At 40.7% G+C, this 19,353-nt stretch overlaps 3 protein-coding genes across 4 annotated transcripts; 2 read left to right on the top strand and 1 right to left on the bottom strand.

Moving 5' to 3' along the window:
* Positions 1-527: 527 nt before the first annotated feature.
* On the top strand, positions 528-6,474 carry si:ch211-107m4.1 (heterogeneous nuclear ribonucleoprotein U-like protein 2). 2 transcript variants are annotated; one of them, XM_039814256.1, is made up of 11 exons: positions 528-1,205; positions 1,809-1,885; positions 2,040-2,282; positions 2,390-2,502; positions 2,654-2,920; positions 3,182-3,304; positions 3,465-3,566; positions 3,886-4,054; positions 4,439-4,666; positions 4,748-4,800; positions 6,068-6,474. In XM_039814256.1, the coding sequence occupies exons 1-11, from the start codon at positions 673-675 to the stop codon at positions 6,140-6,142; spliced, it is 1,983 nt and encodes a 660-aa protein (XP_039670190.1). In that variant the 5' UTR covers positions 528-672; the 3' UTR covers positions 6,143-6,474. The 2 variants fall into 2 exon arrangements, with proteins under 2 accessions (XP_039670190.1, XP_039670191.1); XM_039814257.1 differs by lacking the exons at positions 4,439-4,666; positions 4,748-4,800.
* nudt22 (nudix (nucleoside diphosphate linked moiety X)-type motif 22) lies at positions 6,326-10,633 on the bottom strand. Its single transcript, XM_039814258.1, has 7 exons — positions 10,315-10,633; positions 9,434-9,582; positions 8,393-9,080; positions 8,196-8,315; positions 7,013-7,110; positions 6,827-6,920; positions 6,326-6,663 (listed from the first exon to the last, which is right to left on the bottom strand). The coding sequence occupies exons 2-7, from the start codon at positions 9,520-9,522 to the stop codon at positions 6,544-6,546; spliced, it is 1,209 nt and encodes a 402-aa protein (XP_039670192.1). The 5' UTR covers positions 9,523-9,582; positions 10,315-10,633; the 3' UTR covers positions 6,326-6,543.
* A 1,688-nt stretch (positions 10,634-12,321) lies between these two features.
* On the top strand, positions 12,322-17,704 carry dnajc4 (DnaJ (Hsp40) homolog, subfamily C, member 4). The gene is made up of 8 exons (XM_039813522.1): positions 12,322-12,449; positions 12,970-13,044; positions 13,810-13,934; positions 14,133-14,223; positions 14,617-14,798; positions 15,460-15,627; positions 16,086-16,172; positions 16,314-17,704. The coding sequence occupies exons 3-8, from the start codon at positions 13,843-13,845 to the stop codon at positions 16,408-16,410; spliced, it is 717 nt and encodes a 238-aa protein (XP_039669456.1). The 5' UTR covers positions 12,322-12,449; positions 12,970-13,044; positions 13,810-13,842; the 3' UTR covers positions 16,411-17,704.
* Positions 17,705-19,353: the final 1,649 nt, after the last annotated feature.

Here is a 19,353-nt window from a genome sequence, read left to right as displayed (position 1 = left end):
TGGTTGAATGTAACTTAGTACATTTACTCAAGTACTGTACTTAAGTACAAATTTGAGGTACTTGTACTTGAGTCTTTTCATGCTACTTTTTACTTCTACTCTACTACATTTCAGAGAGAAATATTTTACTTTTTACTCCACGATATCAATCTGACAGTTTACAAATTAAGATTTTTGAACACAAAACACATGTAGTTTATGAAACACTGCAGGACTTTTACTTGTAACAGAGTATTTTTACAGTGTGGTATTATTATACTTCTTCCACCACTGCAGAACAGTACATTTGGTTATTCTGTGTCTGTCACTGTTGTGACTGTACTGTAGTGGTTATCAGATAAAAGATGGGTTGAGCCTGGAAGATGGGTTTTAATTTTGAGCCTGGAAAATGTCAAAAATGTGGACCCTCCGTGTTTCAACACCAAGTGTAGTACTATTTCCAAACGTTTGGTGACAGCAAAGACTCCTGCGAGTGTCTGATCTGCCATAAATTAGAAGAAAGAAGAAGTAAAGAGCCAATCACAAACCAGGGCACCATATTGAACCGATGTTTTGATCCGAACTGCTACCTTTCTCCTTTAGTTTACTATAACCTCTTTGGTTTACTTTGAGTCCGATATTTTGCCACAACTCGATTAAAAAATCACCTGAATTTGCACTCACACGGTAGCAATGAAGCTAACGGACATCAAAAAGCTAAAAGTGGCCGAACTGCGGTCCAGACTTAAAGAACTCGGGTTGGACAACAAGGGACTGAAAGCTGAGCTGTTAGGCAGGCTGTGGTCCGCGTTAGAGGCAAAACAAAGTGCGAAGGACGGTGATGAAGAGATACAACTACAAAATGACCGCTCACACACACCTTCAGCACCGGTGGAGACAGTGGACATAGTGGACATCTGCACTCAGTCCTCATCACCCCCGACAAGAGCTGTAATTTCTGAGCGATATAACGTGAAACCGGACTGCATCCGAGAGTACACAGACACCGCCACGCAGACAGAGACCGATACCGGTCTGCCATCTCTACAACACGGCTCCGAGTGTATTTCCGAGTATGTGCCAGTGCACCAAGCGGAGGAGAGAGAAGTTGAAATGCAGCAGGGAGGTACAGAGGATCCTGGAGAGGACAGGAGAACTCTTTCATCAGAAGAGATGGGCAGAGGAAGAGCTTTCTACGAGTTCAAAGAGGAGATAAGATACAAAAGGTAATGCAAACTAGGTTCTAGTTAGTCGTTTTGTAAAGACGCATTTAAATGCATCAGGCTCAGTCAAACTTTACACTTGCATCATAAGTTATGATTATACTTTATAACAGGTTACATTGTGTTTTATAAGGGGCCAGAGGTTAAAAGTACATTTTTGAGGTACTTTTACTTTACTTGAGTATTTCTATTTTATGCTACTGCGATAAATGTAGGTTTTGGACAGGTGTGGCAGCAGTGTTACGTCAGTCTGCAGCTTCTCACGACTAAAAAACATTAAATGGGGCAATTGTTTAGGCATATAAAAAACACAAATGTGCTTACATGATAGGCAGACATGTCTAGCTATATATTTTACTGATAAAAAAAGAGGGTTGCAAACCACACTTCCTATTAGGTTTCATTGATTTTATATCTTTCAGTTGCATGAATTCCAGAAAAGTAGAAGGTAAACAAGATACGCCTGTCTGAATATGCACACGAGACATGACGGGAAACAACAATTTAACAGGCTTTGTGTTGAAATATAGCAAAACTATCTGCTTGAATCTTACAAATGAAGCGCGTGTTCTTAAGCAGCATGCATCTCTATATCTTGTCGACCAGAGCCAAATCACCACATTCTCCAGTGGAAACGGAGGAGACGGAGGAGGAAGATGAAGATAAAGTCAGACTAGATCCATGTAAGTCTTTGGACAACACTCACTCTCTTCCGGGTGCGGGAACATGAACCCTTATTGAGTGACAGTGTTTTAAACTTTGATTACCTTTGTCCCAACTCATTAGAGCAGTTCAGAGGCATTTTGAATCCCTGAATTTACTTGTTTTTCTGCACAGATGACAGACACCTCCACTTTGAGGTGGGTCCTGATTGTGCATGTGGCCAGCCGCGGTTCTGGGCTCGATTCCCCTCGCTGTGGTCAGGCTGCAGGCTCACCCACGGGGTGCTGCAGGGCAGAGTGAGCTTTGAGGTGAGGCTGGAGAGGAAGTTGCTGACTACACAGCTGGAGGAACAAGAACACATGGATCCTTATGGCCTGAGAGTCGGCTGGTCTGTGTCCAACACCTCTCTACTGCTGGGTAAGGAATAGGTTCATTTTAGGAGAACTGATTTGAACAGAGGCCCCTTTTCTGGAGATGTGTTTATTCTTGTTAAGACCCTGTACCCTGTATCTGTATCATACCAGGTGAAGATGAATTCTCTTTTGCTTATGATGGGCGTGGTAAAAAAGTGTCAGGTGGGAAGGTGGAAGAGTTTGGAGAACCCTTCTCAGAGGGAGATATCATTGGCTGTTATGCTGTGAGTGATGCTTTTCTCTTCAATTCTTCCTCTGTTCGCATTCTTCGAAAATTTGACTGCTTTGCTGTTGTCTTGTGAGTTAGAGGATATTGCTTATTGTAATCCCAACTGTGTGTGTTTGTGTGTCATGTTTACACATGCACATCAACAGTCTTTCTCCACAGACGGTGCTGTTGAGCTCTCTTTCCATAAGAACGGTCGTTTCATGGGGGACGCCTTTTCCCTGGACGCTTCTATGCTGCTGGGTCGTCCTCTTTTCCCTCACGTCCTCTGTAAGAGCTGTTCAGTCAGATTCCTCCTAGACCCCACAGCTTCTCCCTGGTACCCGGGTCCTCCAGGGTTCATACCGCTGGCAGCTCTTTCTGCTGGGCAGAGGGTGTGCACCACATTGCCTCCTACCTTCAGAGAAAACTGTGAGGTGAGAGACCGTAGCTGGAGTTCCATCCAAACTATTTAAATGTGTATAATGGAAAGACAGAATTCATGGTATCCCAAGGTGTTTTTATGCATCCCTGTGGTGGAAAAGATTGTTGTTGATGGACCAAAGTGGGGGACATTGCTAGCCATAGAGCCATATTTCTAGCCATAGAGCTATACTGCTAGCGGTGCTAATTTAGTTATTTTCAGACAAGATATAAAAATAGTTGTTACATTTTAATCTTATGCTCCTTCCCTTCAGATGTTGTTGATGGTTGGTCTTCCTGGTTCTGGGAAAAGCCACTGGGCAAGGACTCAAATGAAGCAGCATCCAGAGAAACGGTACAAGCTGCTGGGCACCGAGGAGCTGCTTGCATGTATGATTGTCAGTCAAACCCCCAGTCTTCACTCTCATGTTTTATATTCACATTCAAAGATGATGTTTAATTTCTGATCAACTGATTCCAAAGTGTGTGTGTGTGTGTGTGTGTGTGTGTGTGTGTGTGTGTGTGTGTGTGTGTGTGTGTGTGTGTGTGTGTATATAGAGTGGTGGACGGAGGGACAGCAGGCTGCAGCAGGCCTCTCAGTGTCTAACTGATTTGATTAAGATGGCTGCTCAGACAGCTGGCAACTATATTCTCGATCAGGTAACTTCACTACTTAACACATCGATTTCTCTCTGAAACCGATTTGACTTTGTTAACTGACCTGACCTGTGTACAGTATATTTACATATTTTCAACAACTTTTTCCCAGTTTGGTAGTGTTAGAAAGTGTTGTCGAAACAACCGAGAGACTGATATTGTAAGGGGTTCAGTATTTCTGAAATTACCTAGTCATTTTAGTCGTAAGCATGTGGAATTATTTATTCATTGAAGCACTGACACATGCATGGGGCGTACCAGCACTTGGACGTTGTATTCCAGCTCTCTTACCATATGCTTTTTGTCATCTCTCTGTTTCCAGAGCAACATCCTCTTCTCTGCCCGGCGGTACAAGCTGCAGCTGTTCACAGGCTTCAGGCGGCGGGTGGTGGTGGTCTTTCCCTCAGCAGACGAGTGGAAAAGACGACTGTCTCTGCACCAGACGAGCAACGGGGAGCAGATCCCTGAGACCGCCCTGCTCAAACTCCAAGGTGTGACTTGTGCCCATTTTATAGGAAGTATAACATCTAAGTGAATAATAGGAGCATACCTCAGTGCCAATGAAGGCCAACACAGAGACCTGGGTTAAACTGGTGTTTGCAGGTGATCTGAAAGGTATTTTTATTAGGGATAGAAACTTTTAATGTAATAATAATTACGTTTAAATACCATTCTCTCTTTGGGATTCCTTTAACCCAATTGCTGAAAAACTGACGTGGGCAACCATTTAGAGGTCTTGAACCAGGCTTGAAGTGTATGGGACTACACAACAAACTTAAGCTTCTGATAATGCGGACAATCCTAAATAAACCTGCGACAGCAGAGTTATACATGTGAATGATACCAACACCTTCAACTCTCCTGCTCGTCTCCAGTGAGCTGCAGTCTTCCAGAGCAGCAGGGCGACCTGCTGGAGGAGCTGCAGTATGTCGAGCTGCCTCAGGAACAGGCACAGGAACTCCTGCAGGAGTATAAAGTTGAGGCCCGCAGACTGCTGCCCCCCATCGCCAAACACGAGAAGAAGAAACCCCGACTTCACAAGAAAAGACCCCACCCTCACGGCCCTCTACCCTCGCATAGGATCCAGTGGACTGGACTTCATGGTCAGCATGAGAAATGATGGCAGCTTGTTGGGGAAACATGATATTTTAAGATGTTAGTTGATTTCTTTATGCTCTTTGTAGAATGGAATGACACAGGACTCAACATGCAGCCATGGAGGCAGCAGCCAAGATATGTGAGTGTTATGCACATATATATAATATATATACATATAATGTTTTATATCTATGGTTATGCAGCTGTGAAATCCTACACAACAAACCTCTTTGTTACATCATTTGGGGCTGTTGCGTTGTCGTTAGCTGCACTTTAAAGCTGGAGTGTGGAACGTTTGTCTCCCCCCTCTGGTAGTGGGAGTAATTACACAAACACTGTTGACGAGCTTTGCGGAGGTCTCTCCCCCCTTCCTGCCTGTCAAGGTGTTGGGAAATACAAGTAGACTGACATACCGTGTAGCCAATCAGAGAGCCAGAATAAGCAGCTACGTGTACTGCTCATGTAACAAGGTTATTGTGGAGTTAATAAACAAGTTACTGAACAAATAAGCAGTATCGGCATCATTCTGCTGCGCCGCAGTCACCACAAATTCGGTATACTGAGAAATATAGTGTTCCCTGGCAATCAGCATTGTGTGAACTTGTTTGGCAAGGGCTTTAATATAACTGACGTTCATTTATATGTAAAGGTCCAGCACTCTTGCTTTAAGAGGTTGTGTTTAACAAAATCACCTGGACCTCCTCGCTGTGTCTTGTAGAAATCATTTAAGTTCAGTTTTATGAATTTTGAACGGGGTGACATCTGCCTTAGTTCTTATTAGAAAAGAAGTTAATGATGAAGTGACAAGCTGAAGAAGTCAATTCATAAAAGCCTTTGTTTAATCAATGACCCAGTGAGGACACGAGAACAGTTTGTCAGTAATATAGGCAGGTGAACTGTTCACTCACCCGAAGCTGTAATAGAGTCAGAAGAAAATAAATTATAGACTTATTAAAGGACCCAATTCCAACAGCTATTTTAATCTAACATACTATTAAACTAATAACCCTGATTCCATTTCTTCTCCTGGTTCAGCTGAAGCTGAGCTCATCAGGTCCAATTTAAAAGGTGCTCTAAGTAATGTTGGGTGACGGAACTTCTTGTTGACGTTCAAAGTATTTTACAACAAAACGTGGCTAGCTTGTTGCTGTTTGTGGAGCCTGGGCTGTCTACAGAGACCGCGTTTTTTTTTACAGTGTGTTCAGGGGACAGGCAGCTAGCAGATAGTGAGGAGATGTTGCTGTATGTGACAAAAAATGTTGTAGCCTAAAAATCGCTTAGAGCACCTTTTTTAATATGTAACTGCTTTTTAAACCGCTGAAAGATGCTAAGTAACACAGCAACAGCCCCCTCAATTTCATTTCTTAATCAAATCTCATTGTCCTTTTTGTTTTTTTACATTTCAGTGGAGTGAGCCATATCTGGACCAGGGCTACTACTATAGAGATGTTGGTTACAGCGGATATGAAGGGTACTGTTGAAGAAACCTGGAGCAAGAGGAAACGGATGAGTTTGAGATCTGTGTTTACATGGACGATCATTCTACTGATGTTATTTAATAGTTTAAAAAAAAACAACTAACTACATCAGCAAGTTATATTATACAGAGAACTAACGACTACGGTGTATGTTGCACTCTCTGCTTTGACCAATCAAAGACCAGGTCACTTTTTAGTATTTTTATTCAAATATTTGAAAAATGTCATGTACAAATTATGAAAACATTTACTGTATTTTGCACAATTTTACCACCAGTATTGGTCAGAGAGTGCTTAAAGTCAAATAGTAATAAATCCCTGAATTTGAATGAAAAGGTTTCTCTTTGTGAATATACATTTGATCATCTGGATCAATTTTCTGATGCAATCAGCTGAACGTCATGTCATCTGCTCTGGTCTCGCTCCCTGTCAGGCTTCACGGTCTGATAAAGCAGCACGGCTCCTTTAGCTGAAGGACACAGCTCCGACCACAGAGGGCTGCTTCTGTCCAGCTGCAACACCTCCTAAAAACATTTCAGGGACACCAAAATCCAGTCTTGTGTATCTATACCTTGTTATATACCGCACTTCCCTTCTAAAGCAACTGCCTAAACAAGAAAGCTCATTCTTGAGTTGGTATTCAGACAGTTGTACTCAGTTATACATCTGTAACTATGGATTACTCACCGTCCTGCTGAAGAAGACAATATCTGTAGACTCATGGGCCTCTGCTCCTCCTTTCCAGTACAATTTTCTGACTTCATCAGATGTCAACGAGCAACTGAGGACACCGATAACAAAGACTCTACATTATATCTTAATAAAGCGATTTGAGGCAAACTTCCATCATATCAAAACTGAAGGAATGAATACCTGACATAGAACTCAGCACTTGGTCTGCCAGCGCTGGTGTGATTCAGAGCGATACCCATCAGGACCGGCTCTCCGAGGGAGCTCAGAGGAATATTCACCTGCGCACATACAGAGGGAAGACAGGATGAAGTACGTGAGACAAACAATTACATTACATGACATGTCATTTAGCTGACGCTTTTATCCAAAGCGACTTACAATTGCTATATACGTCAGAGGTCGCACACCTCTGGAGGAACTAGGTGTTAAGTGTCTTGCTCAACAATATACCACACTTTCAGTTTTCAAAGAATTTCTCAAGTGAATAATATACATTTTCTCCATGAATTCATGTTAAAATGATGACTGAGCTCTTCCAATGTACTGGAAAAAAACTAATGTGAATATTGTTTTATATTTTCTTTGAATTTGTTTTAAAAACTGGTTCAACAGTCAGTAAGGTAAAATATCAACAAAAAGACTATCAATAAAGCCAACTTTCACCAGGAAAAACTAAAATGCTTTCCGATTCATTTGGAAGATGTTCTAATCACTTAATATTCTACACGTAGACGTTTTAAGTGCAGTCACCAGAGTTCATCTTTTAGAAAGCCAGTACAGTTATTTATTCTTGGTTGTTTTATTGATCTTTTATTTATCTACAGATTTGTAGTTTATCACTGAAGGACAGAATCAGTCTGACCTTTAATAAAAATGAATCAACAACAATTTGGATAATAAATGAATCACCTAAATCATTGATTAACAAATAAGACCTACATTTTTGCTGGTTACGGCTTCCCAAATGTGTGAATTTGATGCTTTTTTTTGTCTTATGTGATAAACTGAATATATTTTCTGGACTGTTGGTCGAGTGATTCAAAGACATCTGGGAACTTCTTCACCTTTTTCTGACGTTTGAATATACTAAATGATTAAACAATTAATAAAAAAAAAAAATCAACAATATGAAGTGCTAAAAAAAAAAAAAGTATAATGAATTTCAGCCATAGTTTAGAATGGGAGTGTAAAACAGGGACTCTTATTTACCAACAAATCATAAAGCTCTGCACTTATTTTATTCCAATATGGAAATGCAGCCTTTTGGTTTTTATTCTATTAAGTCATCTTAAGTCACATAAATAAAATAACTAACTAAACATCAACTTGATGAAATAAGTTAACAGTTGACTTTTTTCCCCACCTCGTCTCTGATCTCAGCGCACACAGACGAGAACAGCTCTGAGACGACGGGCCTCTGCGACATCATGTCCACACTGATCTGCTGCTCACACACTGCCTGGCCCAGGCGCTCACACACCACCTGAGGAGGTGCCTCGATGGTATAAATAACATATCGAGCATATTTGAATGACACTTGATTCACTTTATTTACTTCACCTTTGGCTCTGGGTGACCTCCGGGGATGTCCAGGAGCCCCCCTGCCTCTGCCACTCTCTGGCTCCTCCTGATCAACACTACCTGACCGTCGTCTGTACACAGGACTGCACCCACACCCAGAGGCTGAGCCAGCAGCGCCAGAGGATCACCGAACTCCACCTCTCCACGCTGACGTAGCTCTGCCACTCTACACGACCAGTTTGTTCCCAGGTAATCTTTGTAGCATGTAAGGCCTAGTCTCAGAGTGAGGAGGTGGCCGCTCCCTTGATCCTCTGTGTTTTTGGAAGGACGTTCAGCTGTAATGCTCTTTGACTCACTGTAATCAGAGGAAGCTTGTGACAATGCACGGACACTATCTACATTTTCTCTCTGATTCCCAGGTCTGTTTCTTTTGTCCAAATTGCTCTGAACAGCATCCTGCAGAGAATCAGTGACACACAAATTCTCCTCCATCCTTTGTCTGCTGTCTTGTAATTCCCCTTCCGGTTCCTCTGCAAGGTCTAAGAAGGGGATGAGGGGTGGATGAGTGCAGGATTGGTGTTTAGGAGAAACAGAGCATGATGAGGCCAAGCAGAAAGAGTGCAGTCTGAATTTCATCCCGTTGAAAAGCCACGACTCTTTTGATACTCGCTCTGTCCATGCCTCCTCTATTTGATGCTCTAGAGCTGGATCAGTCTGCCTGTTGAATCTAAGAAGAGGGAGAGGAAGCATGACAACATTTTAAGGTTACTACAGTAACATTTTGCCCATACTGTATAATGTAAGGATAAGATGTTATTCTATAGTTTTTCATATTTTCAACAAATACCATAAAAAGTTTTTTAAGGTAGAAAGGCCTTAAAATTATATTACTCTCAGAGGCCTGATTTATTTTTATAAATATTTATGTTAATTTGCAAATGTGTTAGGTGGGTTCCTTTTATAAGTCCTCGTTGTTGTTTTTCATCCCACCTGTGTATTTTTATGTTATTGTATGTTTCTTCTTTTTTATTTTATATGCACAAATAAAGAAAAGAAAATAAAGAAATTAAATGTTCCTACCTTTCAGAAAGCTCTACTTGTACTTGTGACTCCAGCAGGCCCCTCCAGGCTGCACAGTGCAGCAGCACAGACACCTCCGAGTCCGTCATGTCTCACTGTGGATGATCAGTGAAGTCTTCCCTTGTCTCTTCACTCACACTGCTGCAGCTCTGTAAGTGTTTTTAACTGTTAATATTTCTGTTCATCTTATACAAACTTCACAGGTAAGAAACAGAAGCTGTAAACATGGTGTAAAGAGCTGAATCTGAGAACATTTATATGCAGTAAATAACTGTGTCCAGGTAAGAAAATGTGTGTCTGCTGGCCTCTCCCTCCACTCCCAATACACAAACAGAACACAGACACATTCAGAGATTAAAGTTGGGCAGCACAAGTCATTTTGCTGCTTCATTAACAAGCCAGCCTGTATTTTTCTGCACAGCATTATCAAAAATACGATAGGTTAACCCATAGAGCAACGTATGTGTATGGTACTGTTTATTTGACCTGATATATGTAATCGAGCTGTAGTATTCAGTAATCAATTTTAAAGCTGGCATAATGTGGACTAGAACTGTCCAGTCCTTTAAAAAGAGACAAAATTTGACAGAAATCATATTTTTTTTCGTTTGCTAGCTAGTGTCCAGTTTGCCATGGATCACACAGATGTGGCTATGCTAATTATTCGTAAGTTACTAAAGTTAGCCTCAAGTGTTAACTGACAACTTTAGAGAGGAACTACTTCCAGCTCATCCTGCAACTGAGCACAGACAGACATAAGGACCATTTATTAAGTACAAATCACATCATATAACCTGTATTTTATAAATCGAACGTCACTAAATAGACTGGACAACTAGTATAATCCGTTAAATTTGGGCACACAGTTGTTTTGGTCTTACCTTCCGAGGTGGAACATTGACATAAGAGGTGGAAGCGTATGCAACGCCATAATGGCTCTGTGTAACGTTAGTATCTTCCTCTTTTTTAGACAGACTGCAAAATGTGTTCATCATCACCATCCAGTGACCAAGAGTCCGAACTACATGTATACGTCACATCATCATCTATATGTTCCTAAATATTTAGCAGTAAAAAATCATTGCGCATACTTTAAAAAAATATTAATTACGTGTTATATTCAAGATTTACTGCTACGATAAATAAATACTATATTTCACCTAGGTAGGTGAACACGGCAGCAACAGGGTTATAATCCTGGGGAAACAAACCTTCTTATATACTGTCTATGAAACAAACACGTGCAGGGGCGTGTTAGTGTTGTATAAAGCCATAAAGCTAAAGCTGCTCATAATCACAAACAACTTCCGGTCAGGATCAAAATAAGATTATTGGCATTGTGTTGCAGGTAAACTGTACTACAAAGAAAATGTAAGTTATTTTGCCAAATAAAGTTCAGTTATTGCCTAATCACAATAATTACACTTAATTAGAATTTAGGTTATTTTTTGGTTAAAAAAAAAAAAGTCCGATAATAATTGTGTTGTCTATGTTGAATCAGTGTTCGAATTATCTTTTTGTCTTTAAGGGGGTCTCTCTCTCATAAAAAAAGTTGGCACACCCCGCACATAACAAGACTATACAATGAAATAACCTAGAGAGAGAGAGAGAGAGAGAGAGAGAGACAGAGAGAGGGGGAGAGACACATAGGGAGAGAGAGAGAGAGAGACAGAGGGATGGAGAGACACATAGAGAGGGAGAGAGAGAGAGAGAGAGAGAGAGAGAGAGAGAGAGAGAGAGAGGGGGAGAGAGAGAGGGAGAGACACAGAGGGCTAGATTTATCAAGCCGTTTGCGCCTGTTTCCAGGCGCTAATTGGTCGCAAAGACGGACGTAACCGATGCGGGCTATTTACAAACAGGGCGCACTTGGGTAAAATCGCAGATTGTCTGCCACATGAGCGAGAAGAGAAAAGTTGCGCTTTCAATATGCGTTCATGGGATGGTCGTGGGGAAAGTGGGAGTTCCACCCAAAAAGGTGGGAGGATAAGCGCAAAGTGCGCCTAATTATATATTCCGTGGTATTTACAAAGACTGTCAGTAAGAGCGCGTCTCTATTCTGGGGGGGAAATTCTCCGCCTCTTAAAAGCAGGTCTAAACCAGCCGCAGTCGAGTTTCCTCGTAGACCTTTATGCCGCTGGTGAAATGGCAACAGCAATTTGAGCAAGACGAAGACATAGGCGAGGCTGAAAATATGTTTTAACACAACAATCACACTTTGTCAGTGAACACAACATCATTTAGCGTTACAGATAAAGCAGCCATGCAATATTAGAGTTACTGGAAGAAATGAAAGATGAAATTGAATCTCCCACTCAGCGTTCACATCCCATTCCAGCAGTTGTTAAACTCCTCGCTAAATTACAAATATTGGCATCAGGATCATTTCAAACAGTCATAGCATCAGCAGTGGGAATATCGCAGTCTGCACTCAGCCATATCATCAGCACAAGTACCGCTTTGCTACAGCGCAATTTACGGTATAGTGGGCGGAGAAAGACGCTGATTGCCTGATGGGTGTCAGGGTTGATAAATACTACGCAAACTGTGGAAGCATAGCGTGCGCTATTACCGAACTCGCATAAACAGACGCAGCGCAAACTGCGCTAGTGTTAGTAAATTAGGCCCTTAGTGTCAAATATCGCCGCAGATGGGATTACATTTTTGTTAGTAGTTGAAAGCCCCCACGCAATGTAGACGCCAAGTAGAACTTGTAGCCTAATAGTAATTGTGTTGTTGTGTTTTATATGGATGTATGACGTTGAAACAAGCGGGCAGAAAATACAACTGAGGGGACAAATTTGTCCCCTCAGTTGTATTTTCTGCCCGCTTTTGCCCCCTTGTGGCGCCGGGTGCGTCACATACCCTGTAGTAATGGAAAAACGGCACTTTATTTTGAAGGGTAAATCTTCAGTGTTCCGGTTGTAATCCAGCTAGCTTGATGCAGCTGAGTCAATACTGTCTATGGAGTCAACGGACCCACAGAACAGCTAGCTAGTTATGAAACTGAGTCCTGCTGGTATGTCACTTTTCTTTGTTAAGTTCTGGCTTCTTACTTGTTACCATTGTGTTGCATTGTTTAACGTTTGTTCTTCGTCTATACACAACACCGCTAGCTAAATTAGATCATTATCAAGATAACAGTAGAACAAAATGACGTTAGCTGTCAGGCTAGCGTTAATTATGCTGCACTGGTAGCACAACAAAGTGTCCCTACTGGAAGTAGTGTTTGCTCTTTATTTGATAGTGTATAATGATTAATGTGCAAACAGCAGCAGCAGTCTGTAGCTGGTACTGTGTAGCTAAATAAAATAACATAATAAAGAAGTATGTATAAAGCTAACGTTAACTTAGTTTGTCCAACACGGCCCCAAGAACAAAGCTGCACGGTGTCAAAGTGAATGTCAAGTTGTGGTTCACGTTTCAGCAGATGATAAGAGAGATCCTAGGACCAACTGCTAGTGTTGTTTGATCATAAAATTGTTAAAATCCTTAATCAAAGATACTTCACTCACCTCGTCCCCTGTTGTTGTCCGCAGCCAGTCAGATCACCTCTCAACAGATGAGGGGAAAGTTGCTGACAGCATCGTTTTCAATGGAAACACACTAGAAAGGTAAAGACAGGAGAACTGTCTCACAGCAACTCTAACCACGTTTTCTGCCATCAGTGTATGTCTCTATTTTTAAAATTTACATTTATTAATATGTTGTCAAGCTAAATGGTCCGAAGACCTGGTCAACACCATCATGTATTATTAATAATTATGTATTTACTAAGAAAATATTTTTTTCAGGATCTTTCACTGACTTATACTATAGATTACATCTCATGTGCACATGAATAGTCACATTTTATTATTATTTTATTATTTCATATATTGCTCATATAGAAATCTTAAGGTAAAGGCCAGATAGCCCATACAATTTATTTAATTAACAATTTAACTCAAGTTGGCCATGTTTGTGGGAGTGGCCAGCTGTCTTTTCCGTGGTTTTGGTTTTAGCAGCCATAATTGTTTTAAACATACTGTATATCTTATATGGCAAAAAAAAAAACTAAACATGTCTAAAAAATATGAAAATAATTAGCCATTTTTAAGCACAATGCCTCCAGTGTTAGGTTTTGTCCCTAAGCGCCTCTTTGTCTAAATTTATATTAAAAGTAATAAAACACCAGATTATGTCCTTCCAACAGAAGTAGATTTATAAGATTTGTATACTCAAAGTGCAACATACGTACATATATTTAAAATGGTGTGAGGCCTGGGTCTGGAGTCTGCCAACTTAGTAGTTATTATGGTTTATGGTTATATCTTCCTGTTTCTCCTGTAGTGCTCTTTGTATTATCGATAATGTTAACATTTGCCCTTATTGCACAGGTCCTCTGTGGGGAAACTCAGACTTTGTCCATCATGCATTTAGAGGCTCAGCTGCGTCTCTGTCAGAGTTGTCTGTGGGGCTGCAGGAGCGGGCTGCGCCTGCTCTCCCAGAGCTATGCACACAGGTAGACTGTGTGTGTGTGTGTGTGTGTGTGTGTGTGTGTGTGTGTGTGTGTGTGTGTGTGGTGTGTGGTGTGTGGTGTGTGTGTGTGTGTGTGTGTGTGTGTGATGGAATCAGAATTACTGAAAACAACAACTTAGTGATAGTGTTTAGTTACTCTGTATTTTGTTTGGTTTTGAGTGCTTTGCTTTCTCAACCACAGAAAAGCTGTGAACTACTACAATCTTCTGGGAGTCAAATCTGATGCCTCCTTGGAGGAAATAAAAAATGCCTTTTTTGACAAATCTAAGAAGGTAAGGTCCTAATTTGTTAACAATAAAATGTATGGCCACACGAGGGCAGCCTTTCACAGCGTAGTTTATACTTATTAACTGTTCCCACAGTTAGCTTCCTGACTGTTTGTTTTAAGGTTGTGGCTCCCAGGGTAAATAAGGATGTGCATGTGTATTTACCTTGTGGTTTGGGCATAATTGAGGGGTATGCCAACTTACCCTTAAGAGAAATAAGCATGGTTTTAAGTGCAACTGCAAACCAAACATTTTGAATGCATTTGTTTAACAGAGAAACATGTTTGTGTGTTAATTCAAGAAATACATATCCAGGTTAGCAAATGTTTGCACCAGAATATATCTCTTGGTTTATTGGTTGGTTTAGACCTCATTACAACTGACCAATTCATCATGCAGCTGCACCCAGACAGCGACCCATCCAACCCAGCGCTGCACAGCCAGTTTGTGGAGCTGAACGAGGCCTACCGAGTGCTGAGCAAAACGTCGAGCAGGAAGGAGTATGACTTCAAAATCGGACATCCATACAGCGGGGGCCAGGCCTTCAGATCTGCCTCCAGTCACACCAGCTACAGATCTAGGTGAAGATATACAGAATATGTCCGTTTGTGCTTGCTTATTAGTCCGATTTAACCTCACCTTCCTCCGCACTCTTTAACACTGTTAATGTGGTCTTGTGGGATAGTTTTTTTCTTGCTGTAAAACTATTGCTGTTCTCGTGAAGACTGAACAACTCTCAAGAGCTGCAGCAACGCTGAATGAAGAATTCATCTCCGTACTTTGCCAAAGAAGGAAAACTACTTCTGCGACTACTGACTAGAATTTAAGATTTGTATTTCTAAATAACTCTTGATGGAGGTGCTGCATAATTTGATGTTTCAGGTTTTGTTTAACCTTGTGCAAGTCCAAAAGCAGTGCTTCTGATGTTTCCGTGCGAAGCATTAACCAGCCTTCAGCAAATTGTGTTTTTTGTTTTGTTTTGTTTTTTATTCAGATAAACGACTTGAGACTTAACATCTTAAACGTCTTTTTTTTTTCTAGTTTTTGAGAAAAAACAGAAAATCAGTAAGAGTTTACTGTCTTCCAACAGTCAAGTGGAAGAAAAAAATTTTGATGGAAATGTACTACATGATAGTCCCTCAGACTTGCCTCATTAATGCTTTAATTAAGACTGTTTTTAACATTTGTACCATCTCTCCCACCTCCTGTTTCATGATTCTTCTTCAACTACTTCACCATCAGTACGGAGACCCAGGAGAACTTTCGTTACTGGGAGCAGTTTCGTCAGTCTCCAGCACAGGAGATGACGGCAGAGGAGTGGCAGAGGAGGAGGAGGAGAAACTTCCGCCTGGTGGGCTATTGCTTCATCACGATGGTGCTCAGCGTCGGAGCCCACGTAGTCTTCTTCAGGTACAAAACCGCCACATGATGAAGATGCTTTTAAAGGGAAATGATCAAGCATTTACAAGGTGAATGTTAGAACAATAGAAATGATGTGACAATATCCATACTGTACTAGAACCTTGTATTGAACTTCCCACTGCGGTGTGTCTATCATTTGTCAGTTTTTTGTTGTTTTTTTGCTGCACATTCACATCCAGATGATGTTTGTGGGCATGTCTCTGTGCCATGTGTGTTGGCACAACCTCATGGCATGTGGCCTTGTTGTTTTCACACACCGACTCTGTGTCACTTCTGTTTGTGGAGAGTCCCTTCTTTGGGATCTGAAGAGCTGTTACAACAGCTGTACAAACTCATAAAGACAACTGAGCATGCAGAATACCTGCTGAGCGACGTCAAGTTTTTAGGTTAAGCAAAGTTTTTCTGCGAACGGTGTCTTAACTCAATTGTTTCTCTGACTCTTTCAGGAAACTGGAAGAAGTTCACAATAACTTTATGGACGAAAAAGATCGAGTCATCACGGAAATTTACAATGAATCCAAAGAGAGGGCCAGGTCAGCGCACAATCTTTAAATTAAACTGTGTTTTTCCTCTGCTTGATGGCACATTTGGGTGTTAGCAGTACATTTGTTTGAGGTTTGTAATGCTTGAATATGGAGTTAAGTGTAAGGGTGTCTTCTGTGCTGTTTTTTCAGGGCCAACGGTTTTAAGAAACAGACTGAAATCCTGCGGCAGAAACATGCTGAGTTTCTGGAGAAATACAAGATCCCCAAGGATGGAGAGGACAAGTAGGAGAGTCTCCAACTGTGCACTGTGATAATGGAGTTTCAAATGGCAGCAGGTGAAAGGCAGTGGACTGGATGTGGAACCTGCTTTAGGATTTTTAGAGTTTTTTTATTTATGTGAAACATGTTAATGTGTTTGTCCTCAGTTGAGTACTTGAAGACACACAGAACATGGGTGTGATGTGGGAATGTTTCATCTGGTCATACAAGTGTTTCTTAGTGACCAAGCCAAGCTTGCACATCCGACTACACCGGTCTGTTGAAGCATTTATACCTACTGTGATGTGACGGTCATAAGGATCCGCCTACAGTATGTACACAAACCATAATGAACACTGTTCAAACTGCCTCTTATGAACTCACAGGAACATGCTATTTATTGTCCTCTGCCTCATTGCTGTTAGCGGGGCTCACCGATAACAGCATGAGTTGATCAAGTCAAGACGAGACAGACTAACTGTAATGCCAATATGTTTCTTGCTGAAAAAAGAAAATTGTATTGATTAAAATCATATCCTGGGTTGCACACAAGAGGACGCTCCATAATGTTCTTTTAGGTTTGATGTAGTCTAGCATAGCCAGACCTATCTCCACAATACGTTTTAGTGCTGTGCCAGCGCTGGAGAAAGGTCCGCCTGAACCCATCATAATTAAGCACTAAGGGAAATAAACCACTTGTTTGTATTTCTTTAAACCAATCTCAATCGTCTTGGGAGGCGCCAAGCCCAGGATGTAGCGACGGTGCCCTTTGCAAAACAGTGTCAGGAGGAGATTTGTGTCTGAAATAGGCAGCCAGTGGCAGGCTCATACGCACAGTCTACATCCCGTGAGTCAGACTAGGTTCGGTGAGACTGTTCGGGGGCGTGATTGAGGGGGGTGAAGTATGACACGTGCGAGTCAAACCGGTCGAAACATGCTACAATGCCTGTTAGCTGATCGCAGTTATGAATTTTGGGACATCGCTGTCAAACTCCTCACTGTTCCTTCTGTTGACCGTGTGTTGCTGTTTGAAATGCAACCCATAATAAAATGTCCTCCATTTGTTAGAAATGGAGTCAGAGAAGAAAATCAATATTATCACATGAAAAGAGTGACACACTAACTTATTTAGAGTCAAACTATTGTATTAATAATGAGACTGTGTGTCTCATGTTCACATTGAATACAAAGAAGTTTGCTGGTTATTTCAACATTTACCACTTTACCTCTGTTTTTAGATTAGAGATTGTTGTTGCCTTATCTATTCCCTGATGGGATGTCAGAGGGAAATGATTAAAAGATCAACTTTTTCTCATCAATCATTACTTCCCCTTTTTGTTTTCTCTCTCGTTCAAGTATGATTTGGTTCTGGTTTTGTAATATAGAACAGACCAATTTATTTCTCTCTAATACATGTAAGCTCCATTTGGAAAAAGGACTTATCAAAGGTTAACTAATCATTTTAGCATTATCTTTCTACAGTGAAATGAATTTCCTTTCATTGGCAGAATTAGCAGGAGGCTCTGACTGGCATCCAGATAGACAGTTGCCTTATAATGAGCAACCACACAGGAGAGTCAGTACTGTTGTAATTAGATAATTATTCATCTGCCCTACGTGAGAATTTACAAGTTTATTTTCCATTATGTCAGTGAAAGTGAATTTGAAGAAATGCTCTTTTAAACCTCTAATCTCACATTTGGAGCTGCAGATGTGATTAACCCTTGTGTTGACTTCAGGTCACATTGACCCGTTTTCAATTTTTGTTTTATATCAGAAAATATGGGACATAGAAATAAGCGCTGAAAATGTTTAGAAGAAAAATTTAAGCAAAAACAAACTGGAAAAAAAGGCATTGAAAAAAGGTTGACGGGAAGACAACACAAGGGTTAACTCAAAACTGACTCTACAGATAAAGTACACAGCATGTTTATTTGCATATTTACATTCACACGAAAGCTTCATTCATTTCATTTTGGTTATGAAACAATTCATAAGGACAGGCTTGGTTACTAGTTATTGTTTTTTAAAGAATTCTTGCACAAATATAAACTGAATTTATGAAATCCCAGAACTACCATGTGAATATTGTTTAAAGAAGACATGTTGCCGTTTTTCTTGTCTGACCTGAGACTTCAGCGGGAGATAACGTATCCCTGCATAGCTTACAGACACCCTCACCCTCATGTGGCGTGTGAGTGCCCTGTCATAACCCAAACACACTATAATGCCTGAGATTCTGGTGTCGGCATGCCTCCACACACACTACGCAGGAAAACCAGCCATGAAGACATTGACTATTCTCTTAAGTTTAATGAGCTGCAGAGGGAAAGCGTGTCAGATAATGCTCTGAAATAATACTCTGTGTCTGACATGCCCTGATTTATTATTTGGAAAAGTATAGATAGTCATGTGAAGTAGAAAAATAAATCATTAATAGAAAAGTGACCCTCAGACTTTTACACTATACTGCCTTATTTGATGTGATTTAGTCCTAAAAAACTAACATTTGTTATTATTCTTATTTGAATAAGTTGATAGGGGGCAGTGAAACTTAATATTCACTGTATTCACATTTAGAGTGTCAAACTATAATGCAATTACAATCCTAACCAGGATGTTAGAATCCCCAGACAACACCACAGTACCAACGTACCTCCTGACATCAAAATGTTCTTAATTTCCTAATCATTTGAGTGTTTCATAATTTTAATAATTACTAAATGATATGGCCCTTTCCAGAAAATTTCCTATGAAATGATTTGATATTGGTGGAATTTATAAGGAAATGAAGAAGAAGTTACGGACTCATAAAATAATGAACCAAACTGTATTACCCAACATGAAGGCTTGGACACAGCCCTCAAAACAACTGTTGTGGATAAATACTGAATCCTTTATTGTCTTTGCCATATGGCTGCAACTAACAATTCTTTTCATTAAAAATGAATCTGGTGATCATTTCCCTGAA

The sequence above is a fragment of the Perca fluviatilis genome, chromosome 10, assembly GCF_010015445.1.
Source record: "Perca fluviatilis chromosome 10, GENO_Pfluv_1.0, whole genome shotgun sequence".
In the NCBI taxonomy this organism is placed as follows: domain Eukaryota; kingdom Metazoa; phylum Chordata; class Actinopteri; order Perciformes; family Percidae; genus Perca; species Perca fluviatilis.
Note: the sequence above shows the minus strand (reverse complement) of the source record. Positions and strands in the feature narration are given on the sequence as shown.